Source organism: Pelmatolapia mariae, linkage group LG12 (assembly GCF_036321145.2).
Source record: "Pelmatolapia mariae isolate MD_Pm_ZW linkage group LG12, Pm_UMD_F_2, whole genome shotgun sequence".
In the NCBI taxonomy this organism is placed as follows: domain Eukaryota; kingdom Metazoa; phylum Chordata; class Actinopteri; order Cichliformes; family Cichlidae; genus Pelmatolapia; species Pelmatolapia mariae.
The window spans coordinates 7,368,093-7,390,919 of NC_086237.1; the positions used below are offsets into that span (position 1 = coordinate 7,368,093).

Consider the following 22,827-nt stretch of genomic DNA (forward strand, 5'->3'; position numbering starts at 1 on the left):
TCTCCATAAGTTGTGGTTGCATTACTTCGGCATTTAGGTAGAGAGTACAAAGGGAATAACATTTTTAGGTGGTGGGTAATTTAAATTAAAACATTTTGAAGATACTTGCTGAAGATACAGCTGCTGTATTTCCCAGGGAGGGTGCAAGATATTGCCACTCAAAGATGGCGAAAGTTGTAAGAAAGACAGGGCAGGAGAGGAAGGTCAGGACAGTAGGTCACATTTAAAGTTAAGGACTGCTCAGTGCTATTCAGTGAACTGGAAATTTAAAGCACATGTAATGTCCTTACTTGTTAAATCAGATATTTGATCTATATATGATGTGAAGGTTGCTACCTTTTTTTACTTTTTCGTATTGAAATGTTCTGCAAAACAAACTTAAGTATACTAACTTTGTCATTCAAAAGTTGCATGAAAATCCCCCGCAGTTTAGTGTAGGATAAACAGGTTAGGTTGCCCAACTGTGGTGAATTTATAGTAAAGTACTTGAATGGACTGGTGCCCAGTGGCTGTGGTGTTCATGGACTGATCTTAGGGTTCCCCACCTCCTTTAACCATTGAATATAGTATTATTTTTTCTTTTTAGGTGTGGAGGCAAAGCCAAAAAAGTTTGTGTCCCCATGTTTGATCATGCTATATAAGTTAACTTTGCAAAAGAACAGCTGGTATTAATGTCCTTCAAACTGCTACTTTTTACTTTCTGTCTTTGAGTGTATTTTTGTACTTTTTGTACCTCTACTATCAACGTTTTGTCAGCAATCAAGAGGACCTGTTATCCCGGCCTTATATTAACTTAGACAGAACTTAGAATGCAAATACTGTAAGTCTGAACAGCTGAAAGACACAAGTGTGTTCATTACCCATTCCCAGACTATGAAACCATGGCCATTATGGCAGAAATTGAAAGCAGATATTTGTGGCTGATAGTGATTTTTATCAGTAGTCAATAGTTAGTTCTGACTAGAAGATAAACAGATATTCTGTTATTTCACACAGTTCGCTCAGCTGTGATTTGCACTCTGCAGCAAATTTCATCAAACTGTTTTGAGAACAGAAGCGTGAATCAGAGCTGCTGTTTTATCTTCTAAATTATCTTAAGCATCTTTTCTGCATTGTTTTCACATTTGTTGCATAGTGGATAACATATGGTATGCCAGTGTTGCTCTGCTTAGCCAATATTGACTTACTGACACATTCTTGTTGAAAATAACAGTTTGGCCAATAACTGATGTCCATACCCTTTTTTGTTTGTTTTGTTTTTCTCAATGAGATGTATGGCCACTAACATCAGTGGATATCATTTCCTTATTGGCAAGTGGCAGTAAACAAGGAAAATGTTGGCTGATGTCTGCCCAGTGAGCGGGTGCCTCCCTGCTTGTAAGAGTGAAACAATTTAGGTTTCTTTACAGTTACACTTTACAATTAGGTAAATGATTTATGATTAGTTACCAAGGAACAAATGAAAAATGAATGAGAAACTAACTGTTAAAGTTAGTTACTAAATCCAAATCAATTTACTTTTAGTGAACATAATTAACAAAATAGAAAGTGTCTTTCCACTAGGAAATGGAAAAAGTTTGGACCACAGGTTGGAGCACTTTGTTATCAGCTGCATGTAGAATTGTTATCAAACACACACAACACACACTAAGGTTTGTCACATGGCATGCACATGGCATGTGCATGGAGCTGGCTCCAGAGAGAAGACGTTAAAGATATTTAACCAGCTTAAAAAACTAAAGGCAGATGTTGTTTTAGTACAAGAGACTCATAGGTGTTTTAAGTTAATTTGTAGCTGTGACAGGTCTGAGTTTTCTAATGTGTTCTCAGCCTGCTATAACTCTAGACAAAGGGGGGGGGGGGGGGGGGGGGTAGCAATTTTAACACAATAAAATATTATTTCACAGTACTCAACACAGTTATAGAACCAGAGGGTAGATTTCTAATCCATATATTATCTATACTTTATAATTTAGCATTATGGTCTAACAAAAAGCTATGTATTGTAAGTATATATGGCCCAAATGTTGATGACTTCTAATTCTTCCAAGTTTTTTTGTGCACTCTCTGAACACTCTCTGTTTAGGAAAAACATTCTCCTTGTACAATTTAGTGTATTTGATCTACATGTTCCTCCTCCTATGGGTTTCCCTAAAGCTAATTTGCCTTCTCTGTGCTTTTGCCTTTTCTGTCCATTTGAAATTCCTTCTCTCCCTCTGTGTATTTCAATGTTGCTCCCTTTATGTGTTTGTAGGAGTTATGTCTGCACCCCAGTCCATCACTACCTGAGGTAAAAACCCACTTGTCTGTGAACAAGGTGGATGACAGTGCCAGTTACATGCATACATGATCATAGTGTCATCATTGACATTCTGAAAGCAAGAATACTTAAGTAAAACAGCTGCCCTGCATTCTCATCATGCATACTATGTTGCAGGCTTTCTGTTCATCCAACAAGTCCAGTTCCATGTTTTCCATCCACCTCTTAACAGGAGTGTAGTGCAATGTGTTGAGCACAAGGAATAAACTTGCAGGATGATGGCATATTAAAAACCTGGGATAAAGTTTGTCCTTAACTGTGCTGTGATCAGATTGGCTTCCTGACATTAATGACACTGAAATATATAATTTCCCATTATTGAAATCTAAATGGTTCAGTGTAGGTCATACACTTTGAACAGTGTATGCTTCCAGCCATTTCAAAGTCTTGTATTAAACACAAATTGACAACAAATCATAGTGTGTCAAAGCATGGTAATGTAGCCATGCTTGGCCTTTGTTGAGGCATATTCATGAATGAGTTGTCTCCACAGTATACTGTGATAAATTTAGCTTGTTGTTGAAAGCTCCATTGCACCTTGGTCATACAGTAAATCATTTTGCATGTAGGTACTCTGTGTGCCATGATGTAAACTAGAGTCAGTGTTGGGGAGTAACGAAATACATGTACCGGCGTTACGTATTTAAAATACAAAATATGAGTAACTGTATGCCGTTACAGTTACCGTTTTAAACGGTGATATTCAGAATATAGTTACTATTCTGCCCTCACTAGGGTGTGAAGCTGGTTTCTAGCTTGGCAGATAGCTAACATGTCCACAATAAACATCCAGGAGTCAGCGGATACGTTTTAGATGTTTACTGTAGAAGCACTGTAAAACTGGTACGGAAACAAAAATAAAATATTACATTTCTGCTGTAATTGCATTTTCTTTACAACATCAAACATTAAGCCATACATTACAATGTATATAACACATAAACACAAGCATATCTAGACCCCTTCACTGGTTATTAGGCCCACGCATTTAGCTATTAGCTTAATGCTAACATTACACAGGAAATCCCATAGACGGGCTAACGTGTTAGCATCGCGGCCGTTTTTCACACAAAGCTCTAAACTGTTACACAAAACTAACGCTGGAAAGCTTACAAAACAGATAGCAACTACTTACAGGCATGTGCTCTCTCAGGCTCAGCAAGAAAAAGTAAACGAAAAGTGGAACAGACAACAGTTTGGCTAAAGGACTGTTTTTCCCTGGTGAGGTACTACGGCAAGTCTGCTGGTACAAAAAACACACACCCAAATTATCATGCCTGCCTTAAAGGGGCAGCACACTCCCTGCCTGGTATAGAGTACTATACCACTATGTCCCTCTGAGTAACAACACAACTTCGGTGGTGGGTCTCGAATACACCCTGGGGGTGCCTCCTTGAACAACTCTCACCTCCACTTTCCGGACCCTGCTGTCTTGACCCGGAAAGGTATTTACCACAAGTCCTGTGGGCCACTGATTTCGTTTAACCTCTTTGTCCTTTAGGAGCACAACATCTCCAACTTGCAGGCTGGCTTGTTCTGCTTGCCATTTCCTTCTCGGCTGGAGTGTCGTCAGGAACTCTTGACTCCATCTTTTCCAGAATGAATCTGCAAGGCTTTGAACTTGCTTCCACTGACTTCGGTAGAGATCCTTGAGGTCAATGTCTTCCAAAGGAGCAGACACGGAGTCCACCTTTTGTGTTAAAAGCATAGCAGGGGTGAGTATGGTTGGCATGTCTGGATCGGAAGACACAGGGACTATTGGCCGGGCATTCATGATGGCTGTGACCTCTGCCATCAGCATGGTGAGCACTTCGTGTGAAAGACTAGGGGAATGCATCTTGAGCAACATACTATCCAAAATGCGGCGAGCCATCACTATCATTCTCTAGCTCTAGGTCTTTCAGCTCTTTAGCACGTTCCTCAGGTGGAAACGCCTCCACTACTACGTCGTGGTTGGAGGCTATCTTATGTAGCCGTATGTTGGAATCAGCCAACATCTCCTTGGTTTCCTTCAGGACTCAGATGGCGTTGTCATCGGTGGGGAAGGAAGCAAGACCACTGTCCACGTAGAAGTTCTTTAGAACAAACTGTTTTGCCTCTGCACTGTGGTCTTCCTGTCCTTGCAGAGCTGCTCTTCTCAAGCCGTATATGGCAACAGCGGGAGAGGGGCTGTTGCCGAATACGTGCACGGTCATCCTATACTCCCTGATGCGCTTGGTGGGGTCATTGTCCTCGGTCCAGGGGAAACGTAAGAAGTCTCGGTGATCATGGCGGACTTTGAAGCAATAGAACGTCTGTTCTATGTCTGCTGCCACTGCTACAGGTTCCTTGCGGAAGCGGATGAGGACTCCTAAAAGTGAATTATTCAAGTCAGGGCCACTCAGCAGGATGTCATTCAGTGAGACACCATCATGCTTAGTGCTGTCGAACACTGCCCGTACTTGACCTGGTTTGCGCGGATGATACACTCCGAAGATTGGCAAATACCAGCACTCTTGTTCACCAGTGGTTGGTGGTACTGGTTCAGCATGACCTGCCTCAAAGATCTTCCGCATGAAGGCAATCATGTGTTCTTTCATGTCTGGCTTCTTCTCCAGCATGTGCCATAATGTCAAAAGACGCTTGACTGCTTGGGCTCAGTTGTTAGGGAGTTTGCGCCTTGGTTGCCTGAAGGGTAGTGTGCCACCCAACTATTCGAGTCGTCCATGAAGACCTCGTTGTCCATTATTTCCAGAAAGACTTTGTCTTCCACAGACATAGCAGGCTTGTTGTCGCGTGGCATTTGCTGGAAGACCTCTTTACCAAGGCTATCTTTCCCATCAAACAGGATTTCGGATGCGTTAGCTCCTGGAAACTGACGATGCTGCTCTGGAGTGTCAAGCTTCTCTTTGATAAGTAGACTGTTAGTGCAAGGGTCGAACAGAGATGTACGACCGTTACTCAGCACGTTGCACTGATAGACGTTTACAAACTCTGGTTTGTGGGCTCTTCCGAGACAAACCTCTCCCACAGTCACCCATCCCAAGTCGAGATACTGGGCGTAGGGGGCATCGTGGGGCCCACTGCATCAGTCTTGTGTGCCTGTGGTACATCTCGACCGAGCAAGATCAGGATGCTTGCTGATGGATCTATAGCCGGGATTTTATCCACAACCCGCTTGAAATGTGGATAATGTCTGACGATCTCAGGTGTGGGGATGTCAGACTTATCATCAGGGAGCATGTCACATTCGATTAAGGTGGGAAGTGGAATGTGAGTCTTACCATCTAATGACTCCATGATGAAATTGTTGGCTCGGCGCCCTGTTGTTTCAATAACTCCTGAGCAGGTCTTCAAGGTATATGCTGCCGTGCCCTCTGTAACTCCAAAGAGCTCAAAAAACTCTGTTCTTGCCAAGGACTTATTGCTCTGCTCGTCGAGAACAATGTACACCTTAACAGCTTTCTCCCTCTGGCCAGCTGGATAAACTCTGACAAGACAGATTTTGGAGCACGACTTTGCTCTGACGGTAGTCCCACAAATGTCTGTGCATTTTGCTGTGACAGCTTGAGGAGATTCTTCTCCTTGCTCCCCGCCTTGCTCTCTTGTGGTTACAGGAGTCTCTGATATCCAGGGGGCTGGCCCTGGGTGTAGCGCAGTAGGGTGGTTCTCACTCTTGCACTCTCTGCACTGAACGTTTTTGTGGCAGTCTTTCGCTAGATGAGTGAATGAAGCGCAGCACGTAAAGCAAATATTATTCTCTTTAAGATAAGCTTTCCTTTCATCCAAAGATTTACTCCTAAACCCACGACAGTTACTTTGTTGAAATAAATAGATTACAGGGCGTTTTTTTTCCTGTAATCTACCGCTGCAGCCAAAAAAGAGTGCCTGACAAGCCCAGTTTTAAGTAAGCAATTAAGACTCGACTGTACACTATGTTCGTGTTTTCTTCCAAAACAATAAGTTCCAGCTTTTCAACGCCTCTCTCTGTCTCTCGCTAGCAAAGTTGACCCAGACAACAAAGTAAAGCTAGTTTTCGGCTACGAGCCCGACATGAACCCGACGTATTAGCCAGAGGTCCCTTTACTACGGTTCAGAGCGGCGGACCTGTTTTATATACGCGCGGAATAGTTTTATATTAACATTTAAAAATCTAGTTGGTATTGGTATGGCAAGTAACCTTCAGTAATAGTAAAAAGTCACACAGCAATAGTACATTCATGTAGTTGTAAAAAAGCATGACAATATATTAAGTAATCCAAAGTATTCAGAATACTTTACTCTCATTGAGTAACGTAACGGAATACGTTATAAAATACATTTTGGTGCATGTATTCTGTAATCTGTAGTGTAATACATTTTAAAAGTAACCTTCCCAACACTGAATAGCGTATACAGCTAATTTTATGTGCTATGAATTATAAAATGCATACATACTGAATTTGTCACAATGGATACTCTACCTGTCCATTGGAATTGGTTTTATCATTTGCTGAACTTACAGATTATTGTGACTATTGCATTGGCTTAAAAGTTGATGTTGATGATTCAGAATATATCCACTATTTTAGATTGTAAAATTAATGTTACAGTGGTTATATTTGTCTTCTTTTTCCATTCTCTAGTAAGGAGCAGCAGAGGTCAGTGAAGACGATGTCGGTGTGGGAACAAAGGGCCAGCCAACTGAGAAAACAGAACCGTGCAAGCTGTGAGGCGCTGTACAGTGAGCTAACTTCAGAAGAGCGACTGCACATATCGTCAGCCCTACACATGCGGCCAGACATGAAGACTCACCTTGACCGGCCGTTGGTTGTTGAGCCCCACGATGGCAGCAACCAGCACTACCACAAGAAGACTTGCTTGCCAGAGGAGGCTGACACTGCCACGGACCCACCTCCCTCTGTGCCTCACCAGCCCCGCCATCACCACTACCACCGAGACAGAGAACGAAAACAGGAAACCAATGATAATGGTGATAGCACTAAAGATGGGAGGCATCACATCCATCACAGCCGCTCCAAAGACCATGACAGCAGCCGGGACAAACGGGGGAAGAGTGAGAGGTCCCACAGCCGGGAAGGAGGCAGGAAGCACCGCCATCAGTGTGCAGTGGATGACAGTGGAGGTTGGGGGAACGTAGGCGAGAGAGATCACCACCATCATCATTCACACCGGCAGTCCCGAGGTGGCAACGGGACAGTGACTAGTGGAGGGAGGGGAGAGCGAAGATCTCGCCACAAAGATGGACATTTGTCTAACAGGAATGGAGATAGGAATTCCAGAGGAGGCAGTGGTGCCAGTGGAGAGAGAAGAAGGCATCGCATTCACGGATCCAGGGGACACTCCACTGAGTCTAACGACAGAGAGAAGACCCATAGTCAGAGGTAAAAACTATGGTTATATATGGTAATACTGTTGTTCTGTTCACTATTTGATTTCAGCTACACAGTGACACTGACAGTAACACTATAAAAAGACTGGAGCTTGGAATTTGAGCCCAAGGAGGTTACCTATAAGTGTTCAACAATAAATTTATAACATTTCTTATCTACAATGAAAATGAGGGTAATTAACACTGCCCCAAAAATTGGCTACCCTCTGCTACCCCTGGAGGCCATCACCGGATCTTCCTGTATCAAAAAAAAAAAAAACAGGACCATTTGTTTAACCCGCTGCCCTCTGGCCGGCAGAAGTCCCACACTTCCAGACTCACAACCTGCTTCTTCCCTGGGCAATTCGGACTGATAACAAACACTATCTGCTCACACTCTGCCCCTGACCACTCATCTCACTCTGCCCCTGACAACTCACCTCACCAATTTGAGCCATGGTCTGAGTAACCCTCATCACTCTAGCCACCCACACACAGACTCTAGTTAGACCAAGTTCTTTGCACTACTTCCAAGCACTTTGTTCTCCAATGTACGTCTCTCTTGTTTTAAATATATTCTTCTAGTTTGTATATATTCCCCTTAGTTTTATATATTTCTCCTGTTCATTATTAATTCCTGCTGTCTTACTATTTATATTTTATTTCTGCACAGTTGGCATGGAGCACCCATAATTTAAAATAATTCAATAAAGAGGTGTTCTATTCTATTGTGGGAAAAAATAATAAAAAGGCAGACACCCCCTTTTCTCAGTAATAAAGATGAATTACATGGACACATTATGCCTAGTTATAGGCATAATGTGTGAACCAGAGTTTCCTTGAGTCTCAACCAGAACAAGGAAAAATTCCTGCAGAAGTCACAACATTACACAGTACACAGTAGAGGAACTAAGATTATATCTCTTCTTTTGGCACAGGTTTGGCGATTCAGAGGGTGAGTCCTTGGCTATCACCCCCCAGCAAGGCTCTGGGGGCACTAGCTGGCCTCCTGACCATATAGAAGACTCAGATAACCAGAGGAATGTCAGACGAACTGGGCAAACCTCCATCCAGATTCCTCCTGTGACTATCACCTCCCCACCTGGAGAGACCACGCTAATACAAAGTCAGTACCTACCCTATTAACATATATATGATTAAGTTTAGTTCAGTTGTTACCAATGCTAATTTTTGTATGGTTCTTTGTGGGCTTTTGAATCTGGTATTAAAAATACCACAAAATCCCCAGGAAACTAAACAAAAGTCCCTGTCAGATGTAGCTCTTCCAGGGGTTGTGTCTTTGAAATTAATATTAGCTCTGGTTCTTTATGGCTTGAAGCTCTCTTGGAAGTAGTTTTGTTGCACAGGAGGAGCCCACAATGAAATGGTTTAGTTTTCACAGTTGAAGGATATTAGCTACAGATTCTTTCTTAACTCTTGTCACTGATTTTGAGTATTAAAGAGACAAGAAATAAGCCAGAAAATGAAAAGAAATCTGAAATGTTAACAAATAAATTAATGTGGGTATTTAGCTGATTTCTTTTTGTTTTAGTGAAGAACTCTAAAATAGTGTGATACGCAGTACACTTGGTATCATATGAACACAATAAAAAGAAACTCAACTTTAAATTCAGTTCGCTTTTATTTATATAGAGCCAAATCACAACAAGTGTTACCTCAAGGAGTTTTATATTGTAGGGGGATAGATCCTACAATAACATACAGAAGCTGAGGGACATCTCAAGCCCTCCAAGGTATAGAGGCCTATCTCCCCCCACCACTCCCCCTGCCAGTGGCAGACGCCCTCAGACATTGCATTGGTGGTTCTTTGTGTCCGGGGATGGGCGTCCAGGTACGCACCGGCTCACTCCTGGTGGCTGCTTGTTGGGGCTTGGAGCCTGGGGCTCGCTCGGGCCCCTTCGGGGGTGGGGTGCCCTTGGTCTCTAGGCCTGGGGCTTGGCCACTCTGGCACAGCTGGCTGCCGGCGGAGCTCACGAGCCCGTCACTGCAACCCCCCCTGGCTTCTGCTCCGTGGCTGCTGAGTGACTCCTCATCTGGGGCTCTACTCAGCTCTTTCTGGGAGAGTGGCACGGTTGCCCCTACATTGGTCTTCCTTGGTCTCTTGTGCTCTGAGGGCCTCTGGATGTCTGGAGCCTGGATCTCCTCCATACCTGCTTGATGCCCTGGAGGACGGGGCTATGGCCCCCCACACCCTCTAGCAGATCATTACATGAAGGAACCTTTTAAATACAAGCGCGCTCATGCTCACAGGTGTACACACGGGTGATCACACACACAAACTACACCCTTTTTGGCTCCTACCTCAAAGCACACTGTGCGCTGTCGATCCTACATGCTGCACAATAATATTCAATATTTAGTATTTACTGTTATATTCACATAGATCATCGCGATGATGTTGTTTATTATATTGCTCTCTTTTTTTTGCTTGTTTTCTCTTTGTTCTTTCTCAACAGGTGATCCAGGTGATGTATTTTTTGTCTGTTTGTTTTGTTGGTTTTTGTTTTTTGCCCTTTATCACCGTTCCTCTTCCCCGCTGTTTTTCTTTCCCTCTTTCTTTCTCCCTTCTCTTTCCCCCAGTCATGTCTGTCTCGTGTGTAGCAAGTGAAAATAAAATAAAATAAACAATAAAAGCAAAGGTGAATCAAATAGACCAATACGGCAAGGCCGGGATTTGTTAGAGTAAATCCGTTGGGCATCTTTCACTAACCTTACAAAAAAAAAAACTCCAATAGAACTATTCTCAGATAGGGACAGCCATCTGCGACAAATGGATGGAGAAGTGAGGGGAGGGAGACAGACAAAAGACACACAGTGGAGGGGAGCCAGAGAATAGTATAAACTAATGATTAAATGCAAAGTTGTGTATAAAAACAGTTCAAATGAAAAGAGGTGAATTAAGAAGAAATGCTCAGTGCATCGTGGAAAGTCCCCAGCAGCTTAGGCCTATTGCAGTATAACTAAGGGAGGGTTTAGGGTAATCTAATAACTACAAGCTTTTTCAAAAAGTAAAGTTTTAAGCCTAATCATCAAAGTAGAAAGAGTTTCTGTCACCTGAAGCCAAGCTAGGAGCTGGTTCCAGAGAAGAGGGGCCTAAAAACTGAAGGCTCTGCCTTCCATTCTATCTTTAAATAACCTAAAAACCACATATAAGGCAGCAGGCCAAGAGTGGAGTGCTCTACGATTGATATGACACTATACAGGGCTCTAGAGTGCGACCAATTTGGTCGGAAATACAACCTAATTTCTCAATGGTTCGTCAAAAAAAAAAAATCCTACGTTGCACCGCTGCGACCAGCTGTTCGAGCAAAAAGAAAAAGTCACTGCAACTCTGAAAGTCTCTGTATGGCCAACAGCAGACAGCTTTATGCCCCTATACCAATCATGAAAGTGCTGCTTAGAGTAGCTGTAGGCGCCGCTGAATCACCACAGCACCGACTCTGTGCTGTTGCTGTTCAATCGATTTGTGTGTCACGCACATGTGTCTGCACAGACGCGTAGAAAGGGGAAATGACGTAGGGAATTCCTACAATAATTCAATTGTGCATGGCGACACCTTCACATTCCGCAAATGTGCAAATGTTCCGCCAAAAAAATCCTAGGTCGCACCGGTGCGACCAGACATTCGAGTGTATCTTGAGATATTTTTACTTTAAATTTCAGCTCAGTGCAAAACTTTACCACAAGAACTTTTTCAGTACCGTATTTTTTGGACTATAAGGCACACTTAAAATCCTTTCATTTCCTCAAAAGTGTGCCTTATGTATGAATTCTACTGTGCTTACTGACCGCAAACTGATTTTATGTGGTACACGGTGCTCAAAAATCTGTCAAAATGTTTAAGTACAACTTTGGTAAGCTACGAAGCCGAACCGCTTGATGGATTGTTGGAGCATTATGGCTACTGTAGTCAGGAGCATCGCAGATTAATATGCACTGTGCTTCAACATAATATTACCATATTGTGTGTATTGTGCACCCCAAAAATGGCACCTGTTAAGAGACATGCTTACAAAGCGGATTTCAAACTCTTATCGTTCACTCAATAGAACATGAGAATAGAGCAGCTGCGAGAGAATTCAACATTAATGAATCAATGGTATAGAAGTGGAGGAAGCAAGAAGAATGAGTTGACTAAAGTTCATAATCTGGTGTGTCTTATGGTCCAAAAAATACGGTAACTTATCTTCCTTGTAGAAATGTGCTCCAAATAAAGAACGTTGTATTGACAAGACTGTTAGTTAATCATTTTCAAATCAATATTGTCAGTATGGACAGCAATGTTTTTAAAAAAAAGTGAACATGTAAAGTTGCGTTGTTAAGTGATGTGGTTGAAAAATTTGGGTGCACCTAACTTTTGTGCTGGTGCACCTAAGAAAGAAAAATAAAATTGGGTATCATCTGCATAGAAGCAGTGTGTGTATATACTTTCTAATGATACTCCCTAAGGGAAGCATGCATAATGCAAACTATATTGGTCCTAGCATGGAACCCTGTGTAACTCCAGAAATAAACTTAATGCTTGAAGAGGACTATATATTTAAATGAAAAATTCTGAGCCTGTTACATATGACTGACACCACTGCAGCCTTTAATTTCTACGGCATTCTCTAATTTCTGTAACAAAATATTGTGGTCAACAGTATCAAATGCTGCACTGAGCAGTGGGACAAGCACAGAGACATACCACTGCCAGAGGCCATGAGAAGATCATTTATAACCCCTACTAATGCTTTTTTGTACTGTGATGAATTCTGAAACCTGAGTGAAACTCTTCAAATAAACAATTTCTCTAAAGATTTTTTGAGATTAAAAGGAAGGTTGGAAATTGGCCCCTAGCTGGTTAAAGTGATGGCCTTTTAAGTAATGGTTGAGTTACTTTGGTACGTAGCCCATTAATAGATATAGGTTGATCATATTTAAAATTAAGATATATGTCGCAATGGCATGACATCTTTGAGTTGTAGGAAGCAATTACTGAAGATCAGCTGGAGAAAGACAGATAGAAATCAGATAGAATCAGATAGGAACTCTGAGTGAGGACCAGGCGGACGATAGATAGACAACAACTAAAAACAGATTTTTGAGTTTTCCAGTCAGGATGCACGAGGCTAAGTGTCAGACTTTAAAAATGAATTAAAACTCTGGATGTATGGTTAAGGTGGAGTGGTGGAGATTGCTGTCACTCCCTCACCCCAGCCTGTGCTATCAGTTAGTATTAGTCAGGCGTGTTAATTCATTTAAACTAACATAATCATTCTGCTGTAACCAGGTTTATGTAAAGCAGAGTAAATCAATATGTTGATGAATTATTAATTAATTTACTAACATGGACTTAGAAGAGAGATATCTGATGTTTATTAATCCACAACAGTTTTTTTTTTCATTGCAGTTTTGAATACTATATTGTTACTTTTTTGTGATTATTTTTAAATGTTTAAATCATTTATTTTTTTGCTGATGTTTGGTTTGTTTTTGGTGGCCTGTGAGCAGATAGTGTCTATGGGTATGGAGTTGATAACATGGTTTGTTAAATGTAGTAACAAGAGGAGAGAAGCTGCAGAGAGGTGTGTGTAACTCTGCAACTCTGCTTCCTGGTCCCAACTCTGTACAGTCTTCTTTTTTTTGTTATGTGATATTTGTTATTTTTTTGTTTTGTTGTTTTGTTGTTGTTGTTGTTGTTTTTTTGGGAGGGCAGGCTGCTACATCCAAAGTGAAATGGATGTAATTCTTCCTAAGGATTAGGAAGGATTACATCCTTCCTAATCCTTTTCTCTGGAAAACCTGGTCCAGAGAAAAGTCTCTCTGGACCAGGTTTTCCAGAGAGACGTTTCCAATCATCAATAAAGCTCAAATTGTTTTTAGACACCACTCAGACAGTCAGCAATTTTGGGAGAACATGCCAAATATCTCACACATGGTCCAGTTTGAGTGGGGACCAGAGAAAACTGCAGAGTCCGGTAGGGCTGGGCCATATCATACCGTTCACGGTAATACCGGTATAATGTCGGGCAATGATAAGAAAATGGTCATATCGCCCTGCTCTAGAGTCCGGCATTGTTGTAGCACACTGATTCAATGTTAATTTTACTTGCCTGCGATTGACATTCTTGCCAACATGAATTATATATTTTTGCAGAATTTACATTTGTCTTTAGCCAGCATTTTCAGGGTTCCTTCAGTGCCGCCTGCTCTAACCCATGGAAGATAATTCACTCGCTCGTGCTGGTGCTGGAAGACATTGTATTCATTTTTCAATGCTGCTCTGAGAAATTCATTATATGACAGAAATAGTGATCTTGATGATGATGATATTCAGTGCCACTAATGAGCATTATCACGGTCTGATGATCTTTCTTTGCAGTGAACAGTATTGATTGTGAAACAGTGCCCATAAATGAGAAGACCCTGGAGGATCTAGGCCCAAGTGGGCCTAAACCCATCCTGCCTTACAGTTCAATGTTCATCTTTGGACAGACCAATCCGTGAGTTCTGAGCTCTGCTTCCTCCCTCCATATGATTATAAGGTGCTACCACACTGAGCCATCATAACATCCTGTGAATGTTAGCCAGTGTAGCTCTTGGGTGGTATTTTATTTCATATCTGTAAAAAAGAACATATTTTATGTCTTACTAAAAGCCAATCTCATGGTACCGATGAGTGCTGACAGGCACCAGTTGTATATAGCATTTTAACACTGCTGGAGTGTGGGAAGGGACAAGAACAGTGAAGCAACAGCAGGTACTTACTTCTTTTTTCTTGGCCTCTTTTTCCTCAGGGTGAGGCGGTTGTGTCACTATATTGTGACTCTGCGTTATTTTGAGATGTCCATCCTGGTTGTCATTGCGATGAGCAGTATTGCTCTGGCAGCAGAGGACCCTGTCTGGACTAATGCACCCCGCAACAATGTGAGACACACAGTACACAGTAATAAAACTACATACAATACCCACTGTACTCATACAGAACTGAGAGAAGTATATTTTCTTATCTTTTCTTCTGCCTGAGTCAGGTTTTTTATATACATTTATATATTTTTTTTGTCTGTGTGTGGTGCCTAAAAATGGGACCACACATCTATGATAGACTGGATTATTACGCAAGTAGAACTATTTCAGAATAGTATCTACAGTTTCTTTTCTACTTTGTTGTCTTTGTCAGTATTAATCAAGTCTTTTTACAGGTGCTCAAATATCTGGACTATGCCTTTACTGGTGTTTTCACTTTTGAAATGGTGATCAAGGTAAACACTAATACCCTTTGAAATTCACTACTGTTCACTGTACTTTTGTATGTGTTTTCATTATATTTTATCAGAAGCAAACTGGTGACTCATTTCAGTTTTTACTTGCAGAAACCAAATAAGTAATACTATAATACGATACTGAGGCAGGAATGTACCTCACTGTGACCAGTGCAGTTCACTCAGTATATCTGCTGCATTACGGTTCTTATATTTATAATCCACAGTATTTAAATCTGACAGTGTTCTGTCAGTGAGAAATTTAACACCAGATTTAATTGCATTTCAATGTTCATTTAAATCTGCAGTTCATGACTTTTGTCTTACTCTTCTGCCAGCGAGAGTGATTACACTGCTGTCTCTAACATTTTTTGTTATTTTTTATTTTTTGTCATACACTATTACCATTGTAATAGTGTATAATCATTATGAGCAAAAGTATAAACAGAAGAAAGTCCTTATAACAGTTGATTTTAACAGGTAATTTTAAGTTAAATAAACAAAATAAGCAAAAGAACATAAAATACCTGTTCTTGGTTTAGATGGTAGACCTGGGGCTATTGCTTCATCCTGGATCCTACTTCAGAGACCTGTGGAACATCCTGGACTTCATAGTGGTCAGTGGGGCACTGGTGGCATTTGCTTTTTCGTAAGTTCCACAGCTTCTGTCTTTCTGTGATAAAATGAGACGTTTACAGATATTGTTAATCCTGAATCTGGTGTGTCATGTGCAATATACATCAAATACCACACTACACTGAGAGATGACATATAATTTAAATGATAGTGCGTACCTTCTGGTTAGCCACAGTCAAGTTTTGATAGTGGCAAAAACTTTGTGTTTTATATACTGTACTGGTTCAGTTTTCATTTAATTATTTTTACATGTTTCTAAGTGAAGAACAATCATTTGCATTTCATACGTTTTGCTTGTTCACCTGTTTTTTAAAGATTCTCTTAGGTATGGGTCCAAAATGTTAGTTTGATGCTCTCTCAGCAACTTAGTTATCACTAAGTACAGGTTCACAGAATGTCAACAAATTGTTCCTCGATCACTGGAAGTGGCTGGACAGTCAAAAAGCTCACAAACTGATCAACTCTGAGCACTGATAAGGCAGGATTGAGTCACCTTTATTCAGGTTTTGGTCCAGAAGCTGATATTGAGCATGCCACAGCAAACTGGAGAAATTATAAAGAAGAGGTGTCATAACCATAAGTACTGTCTCTTTGCATGAATTTGATTGTTTGTTTGTTTTTTGCCAAGGAACTCTTTGAAGCTTATGAAATGATTGTGATTATTTTTCACTATATCATTGAAACAAAAGGCAAAATGTATGAAACACAAAATTTGTTCCTGTGCCAAAACGTTTGCCTTGACCATAAACACTATACACATACACTAACCTTACAAAAGCAGATGACCTCTTTATGTATGTGTGAGAGGTGTGTATGAGAGTGTGTGTGTGTGCGTGTGTTATGATATTGTACAATGTGCTAATTTACATAATCCTCTCCCTGTTTCTGTCCTGGTATCGTTTTGAAGGAGCTTCATGGGGTAATGCCTCCTCTACCTCTCTCATCTTGCCTGTTTGTGTCATTATCAGTGTGTATGTATGTGAGAAAGAAAACATACATGGCTTACACTGCAAAAACAAGTAATTTCCTCACATACTCGGTCTTACTTCTTGACATCTAGGTCACAAAATATAAAGAAATTAAAGTTAAAATTAAAGTCAAATAATCTAAATTTGTTTATTTTAATACACCAACAACAATCTACCCTGTTTACTATATGGAAATGTATTTGGCCACAATTCTATGAGGGAAACCGGACAAACACACTTTTCAAACTGTATAGAAATTTAAGCCAATACATTTTTCAGCATCCTTTTGTGAGTAAGATTAAATTAACTGCTTACAAAAATATTTCTCTGTTAAAATTGCCCACTTCTTTTGAATCATGCCAGAAGCTAGAGCAAATCCATTTTACACAGAACACAGTTATATTAAAAAGATTGTAAAATAGTGATTGTTGAAGGAAACAATCAGCAATGTCAGAATGGCAAATTACCACCCTTATCTGTTTTGTTTTATTTTCTTTTGTTAATTTGTTTTTGTTTAAGCAGTAAGCAGTATATGTAGTGAAATTGCTTGTGAGAATGTATCTTTTTTGCAGTGTGTAATGTTTTGTTTGGGACACACGCATCTGGTCTACCATCTAAGGTTCCAGCAGTGTATCATGTTGCTTGGCATCAGGTCCTTGCTCTATAGCCATTTGTGCTATTCGGGGACATGGCACGATAGTGCTCATATCTCGTATCTTCCCTGAGCCTTTGAGAGGTGTTTTTATCAGCACTGTGTTTTGCCACAGCTTTGGTTAGAATGGAATGATCACATTAATTTCATATTAACTGTTCAGCAGAGACTTGTTAACATTACAAGAAAACTGGTGCCAGAGGTCACGAGTAGTCCTCAGGGAATATTGAGCTCGTAGCATGCGCATTAGAGTGTGCATGCTAGTACCATGTGACTGTATGCGTGCTCCTAAATAGAGGTGTTAAATGACATTCCTGTGACTGTAGTGTCACATGATTTCCATCTACACCGAAATGATAGACAGTACTTTGCAAAGGTCTTGAGCCGGCCTTATTTCTTCATATTTTAAAAATAGATAAAAATTGGTGCGATGTCTTATATTAAATCATGTGGACATATACATTGAAATACAGTATATAAGTATACAGTGGGATGCAAAAGTTTGGGCAACCTTGTTAATAGTCATTATTTCCCTGTATAAATCGTTGGTTGTTACAATAAAAAATGTCAGTTAAATATATCATATAGGAGACACACACAGTGATATTTGAGAAGTGAAATAAACTTTATTGGATTTACAGAAAGTGTGCAATAATTGTTTAAACAAAATCAGGCAGGTGCATAAATTTGTGCACTGTTTTCATTTTATTGATTCCAAAACCTTTAGAACCATTTATTGCAACTCAAATTGGCTTGGTAAGCTCAGTGACCCCTGACCTACATACACAGGTGAATCCAATAATGAGAAAGAGTATTTAAGGGGGTCAATTGTAAGTTTCCCTCCTCTTTTAATTTTCTCTGAAGAGTAGCAACATGGGGGTGTCAAAACAACTCTCAAATGACCCGAAGACAAAGATTGTTCACCATCATGGTTTAGGGGAAGGATACAGAAAGCTGTCTCAGAGCTTTAAGCTGTCTGTTTCCACAGTTAGGAACATACTGAGAAAATGGAAGACCAAAGGCTCAGTTCAAGTTAAGGCTCGAAGTGGCAGACCAAGAAAAATCTCAGATAGACAGAAGCGACGAATGGTGAGAACAGCCAGAGTTAACCCACAGGCCAGCACCAAAGACCTACAACATCATCTTGCAGGAGATGGAGTCACTGTGCATCGTTCAACCATTTGGCGCACTTTACACAAGGAGTTGCTGTATGCGAGAGTGGTGCAGAGGAAGCCTTTTCTCCGCCCACAGCACAAACAGAGCCGCTTGAGGTATGCTAAGCCAGCTTCATTCTGGAATAAGGTGCTGTGGACTGATGAAACTAAAATTGAGTTATTTGGGCATAACAAGGGGCATTATGCATGGAGGAAAAAGAACACAGCATTCCAAGAAAAACACCTGCTACCTACAGTAAAATATGATGGTGGTTCCATCATGCTGTGGGGCTATGTGGCCAGTGCAGGGACTGGGAATCTTGTCAAAGTTGAGGGACACATGGATTCCACTCAGTATCAGCAGATTCTGGAGACCAATGTCCAGGAATCAGTGACAAAGCTGAAGCTGCGCCGGGGCTGGATCTTTCAATAAGACAACAACCTGAAACATTGCTCAAAATCCACTAAGGCATTCATGCAGAGGAACAAGTACAACGTTCTGGAATGGCCATCTCAGTCCCCAGACCTGAATATTTTTGAAAATCTGTGGTGTGAGTTAAAGAGAGCTGTCTATGCTCGGAAGCCATCAAACCTGAATGAACTAGAGATGTTTTGTAAAGAGGAATGGCTCAAAATACCTTCAACCACAATCCAGACTCTCATTGGAACCTACAGGAAGCGTTTAGAGGCTGTAATTTCTGCAAAAGGCGGATCTACTAAATATTGATTTTATTTTTATTTTTTTTGTGGTGCCCAAATTTATGCACCTGCCTGATTTTGTTTAAACAATTATTGCACACTTTCTGTAAATCCAATAAACTTCATTTCACTTCTCAAATAACACTGTGTCTCCTATATGATATATTTAACTGACATTTTTTATTGTAACAACCAACGATTTAAACAGGCAAATAATGACTATTAACAAGGTTGCCCAAACTTTTGCATCCCACTTATCAGTATGCTTATAAATATATAAATACGGTGTATAAGGCAAAAAATGGTGTTTGTACAAAAAGCCAATATTTTTGTATGAACATCTTTATTTATTGTCAAGAGGTACTTAACCATCTTAGGCAAGCTTTGTTTTAATTTCTCTGTAGTTTTTCAGGAATAGTTCTACAGGCTTCCTAAAGGACATTTAAAAAAAACTCCTCTTTGGATTTTGACTGCCTTTTGTTCCATTCTCTGTTCAGATGATCCCATGTTGCTTCAGTAATGTTCAGATCAAGGCTAAGCCATAGCTGATAATCCATTTAGTGTTTTTCTGTCAGGTATACTTTTACTGCGCTGGCAGTGTGGTTTGGATCATTATCATACTGAAAACTCCTCTGGCTGAAATGCAGACTCAAATCACAATAGAGCCTCCAACATGTTTTACAGTTGGCTATAGACATGTGAATTCATCATTCCATAAGACGTTCAGTCTAGTTATTGTGTAATTTAGCATTTCCTTCCTTAAGAATATTTGGTGAACTGTAAATGGATGAACTGAATGGGCAGCTGTATCTCTCAGGTCCTGTGTCCAGGTTGTTGCCAAAGCTCTTTGGGAATCACCCTGTTGGTGAAAAAACATAATAATGTTTAGATAATATAATATTTATTTCTGGCTAACTGTGTCATTGTTGGTGGGGGTTTTTTTCTGAAAATGGGAGAAAATGCAGCTAACTTTCCAAGAAAACAAAAAACCTAAAAAAAAAAAGACCTTCAGAAAATCTGGAAAACTATTGCTGAAGACCATTTTAAAAACATTACAAGAAAATTTGGATCCATGGAAGCAAAACATAAAGAAGTAAGGTGTGGTTCAAGACTTTTGCACAACAGTGTACATTATGTTCCTTGACAGACATCTGTCTAAATCATCATCATTGTGGATGATCTGTTCCAGACCTGTGCTCAGTAAGTAGATACTAGTTAAATCAATGTTTAATGTTTTCAGTGACTAATGAGCATCACTGGCCCAGCCTTCAGTAGAAAATGAATTAAACTTTATGAAACTAGCTGTGGAAACAGCTACTTATTCTATTTTTTCTATTTTTTTATTTATTTATTTATTTTTTAATATGAAGTAAAAATAATAGAAACAGTGAAATAGACGGGATAGGAGGTCAGATAAGAAAAAACTTACACAAACTTGAGAAGAGACCTCTCCCAGAATAGTTAATAGACAACCTAGATGGAGGACATATAAACTTTGCCTTCTATCACAGTGAATTTAATTACTTTCGATAGCTCATAAACTGAAAGATAATTGAAAATCTGTTTTTTAATTTATTTTTACTATTTTTTACTTTTATAACTGGCTCATGTACTGCGTGGTGGATGTGGATGCTACTACTACGTTTATACTACAGGGTGGGCCATTTATATGGATACACCGTAATAACATAGGAATGGTTGGTGATATTAAAGTCCTGTTTGTGGCACATTAGTATATGTGAGGGGGCAAACTCCTCAAGATGGGTGGTGACCATGGTGGCCATTTAGAAGTCGGCCATCTTGGATACAACTTTTGTTTTTTCAATAGGAAGAGGGCCATGTGACACATCAAACTTATTGGTAATGTCACAAGAAAAACAATGGTGTGCTTGGTTTCAACGTAACTTTATTCTTTCATGAGTTATTTACAAGTTTCTCTTTGTTCACAGCCATTGACATGTCGAAGAGGTTAACAGGTGAGGAGCAGATCGAAATTCTGTTGATATCTGGTGAACACAGTAACCGGGTCATTGCAGCAGATTTCAATGCAAAACACCGTACGAGACCACCCATCTCCCATGCTACAGTTAGCAAACTGCTTGCTAAGTTTCGTGAAACTGGTTCAGTGTTGGATTTGCCAAAATGTGGATGCAAGAAAACTGTCACTAATGAAGAAACATCAGTGGCTGTCCTAGCTTCATTCAGCAAGAGCCCACAGCGTAGCACTCGCCACATGTCACTGGAGAGTGGCATTAGTCCTTCAGCGGATATTAGCTACGCACAAATGGCACCCTTACAAACTCCAGCTACTGCAGCATCTCAATGAGGATGACCCAGATCAGCGCACAGAATTTGCAGAATGGGCAAAACAAAAATTGGAACAGGACCCTCAGTTCACGCAGAAGATTTTATTCAGTGATGAGGCAAACTTTTATGTGAATGGTGAAGTTAACAAACAAAACCACCGCTATTGGTCTGACACTAACCCACATTGGATGGATCCCTCCAAGGCTGTTGGAACAACAAAAGTGATGGTTTGGTGTGGTATATGGGGTACAACGATAGTGGGTCCATTCTTCATCAATGGAAACCTCAAGGCCACTGGATATTTGAAATTGCTACATGATGATGTGTTTCCCTCTTTATGCACTGAAGCTGGCACGTTTTTCCAGCAAGATGGTGCACCACCACATTATGGGTGCCAGGTCCGAGCATTCCTAGATGAACAGTTTCCTGGAAAGTGGATTGGTTGTCGTGGGCCAGTTGAATGGCCCCCAAGGTCTCCCGATCTGACCCCCTTAGACTTTTATCTTTGGGGTCATCTGAAGGCAATTGTCTATGGTGTGAAGATACGAGATATGCAGCACCTGAAACTACGGATACTGGATGCCTGTGCTGGCATTTCTCCTGCGGTGTTGCTATCAGTGTGTGAAGAGTGGGAGAAGAGTGTTGCATTGACAATCCAACACAATGGGCAGCACATTGAACACATTTTATAAGTGGTCAGAAACTTGTAAATAACTCATGAAAGAATAAAGTTACGTTGAAACCAAGCACACCATTGTTTTTCTTGTGACATTACCAATACGTTTGATGCGTCACATGACCCTCTTCCTATTGTAAAAACAAAAGTTGTATCCAAGATGGCCGACTTCTAAATGGCCACCATGGTCACCACCCATCTTGAGGAGTTTGCCCCCTCACATATACTAATGTGCCACAAACAGGACTTTAATATCACCAACCAATCCCATGTTATTACGGTGTATCCATATAAATGGCCCACCCTGTATATTAGATATATTTACTGGATTTGTGGAGAAAGACAACTGAGATAATACCAACTGATATCAACACAAAATTGCTAAATGTAGGTTTTTTAGATGAAAATCAGCCAGTCCAAATTCAAAAGCTCTTTATTATGTAATGTGAAAAGATTCAGTAATTATAAAGTAAGCTCAGCATACAAATAAAATCACGTATAACCTAATCTGACTAGTTTCTCACACATGAGACTTACCTATACCTAGTTACCTATAGCTCTACACTGCAATACAAGAGCAATATTGTTTCCAATTTTGAAGATCACTACGACAGCTTTAAAAGAAAAATTGTATCACGTTTGTTTACAAGCCTTTTGAATGATTTAAAGAAAACAACACTGCATAATTTTATGCTTGAAATACTTTAAAGTCAACTTGAGTCTATTTTAACAACATAAAGGAGCTAATGTGTGTTAATTTAATTAGTTTAATTAGATAATTACCAACAAGTAAAAAGCTC

The 22,827-nt window shown here is 40.3% G+C and overlaps 1 protein-coding gene across 1 annotated transcript in view; it reads left to right on the forward strand.

The window, feature by feature from the left end:
* cacna1ba (calcium channel, voltage-dependent, N type, alpha 1B subunit, a) overlaps nt 1–22,827 on the forward strand; it is a 257,230-nt gene that overhangs the window by 110,610 nt on the left and 123,793 nt on the right. Inside the window, exons 19-26 of the mRNA XM_065471832.1 lie at nt 2,255–2,290; nt 6,925–7,683; nt 8,609–8,796; nt 14,056–14,176; nt 14,471–14,600; nt 14,876–14,935; nt 15,478–15,584; nt 16,479–16,490. Coding sequence (XP_065327904.1) covers nt 2,255–2,290; nt 6,925–7,683; nt 8,609–8,796; nt 14,056–14,176; nt 14,471–14,600; nt 14,876–14,935; nt 15,478–15,584; nt 16,479–16,490 — 1,413 coding nt within the window. The remainder of the gene's footprint in view (nt 1–2,254; nt 2,291–6,924; nt 7,684–8,608; nt 8,797–14,055; nt 14,177–14,470; nt 14,601–14,875; nt 14,936–15,477; nt 15,585–16,478; nt 16,491–22,827) is intronic.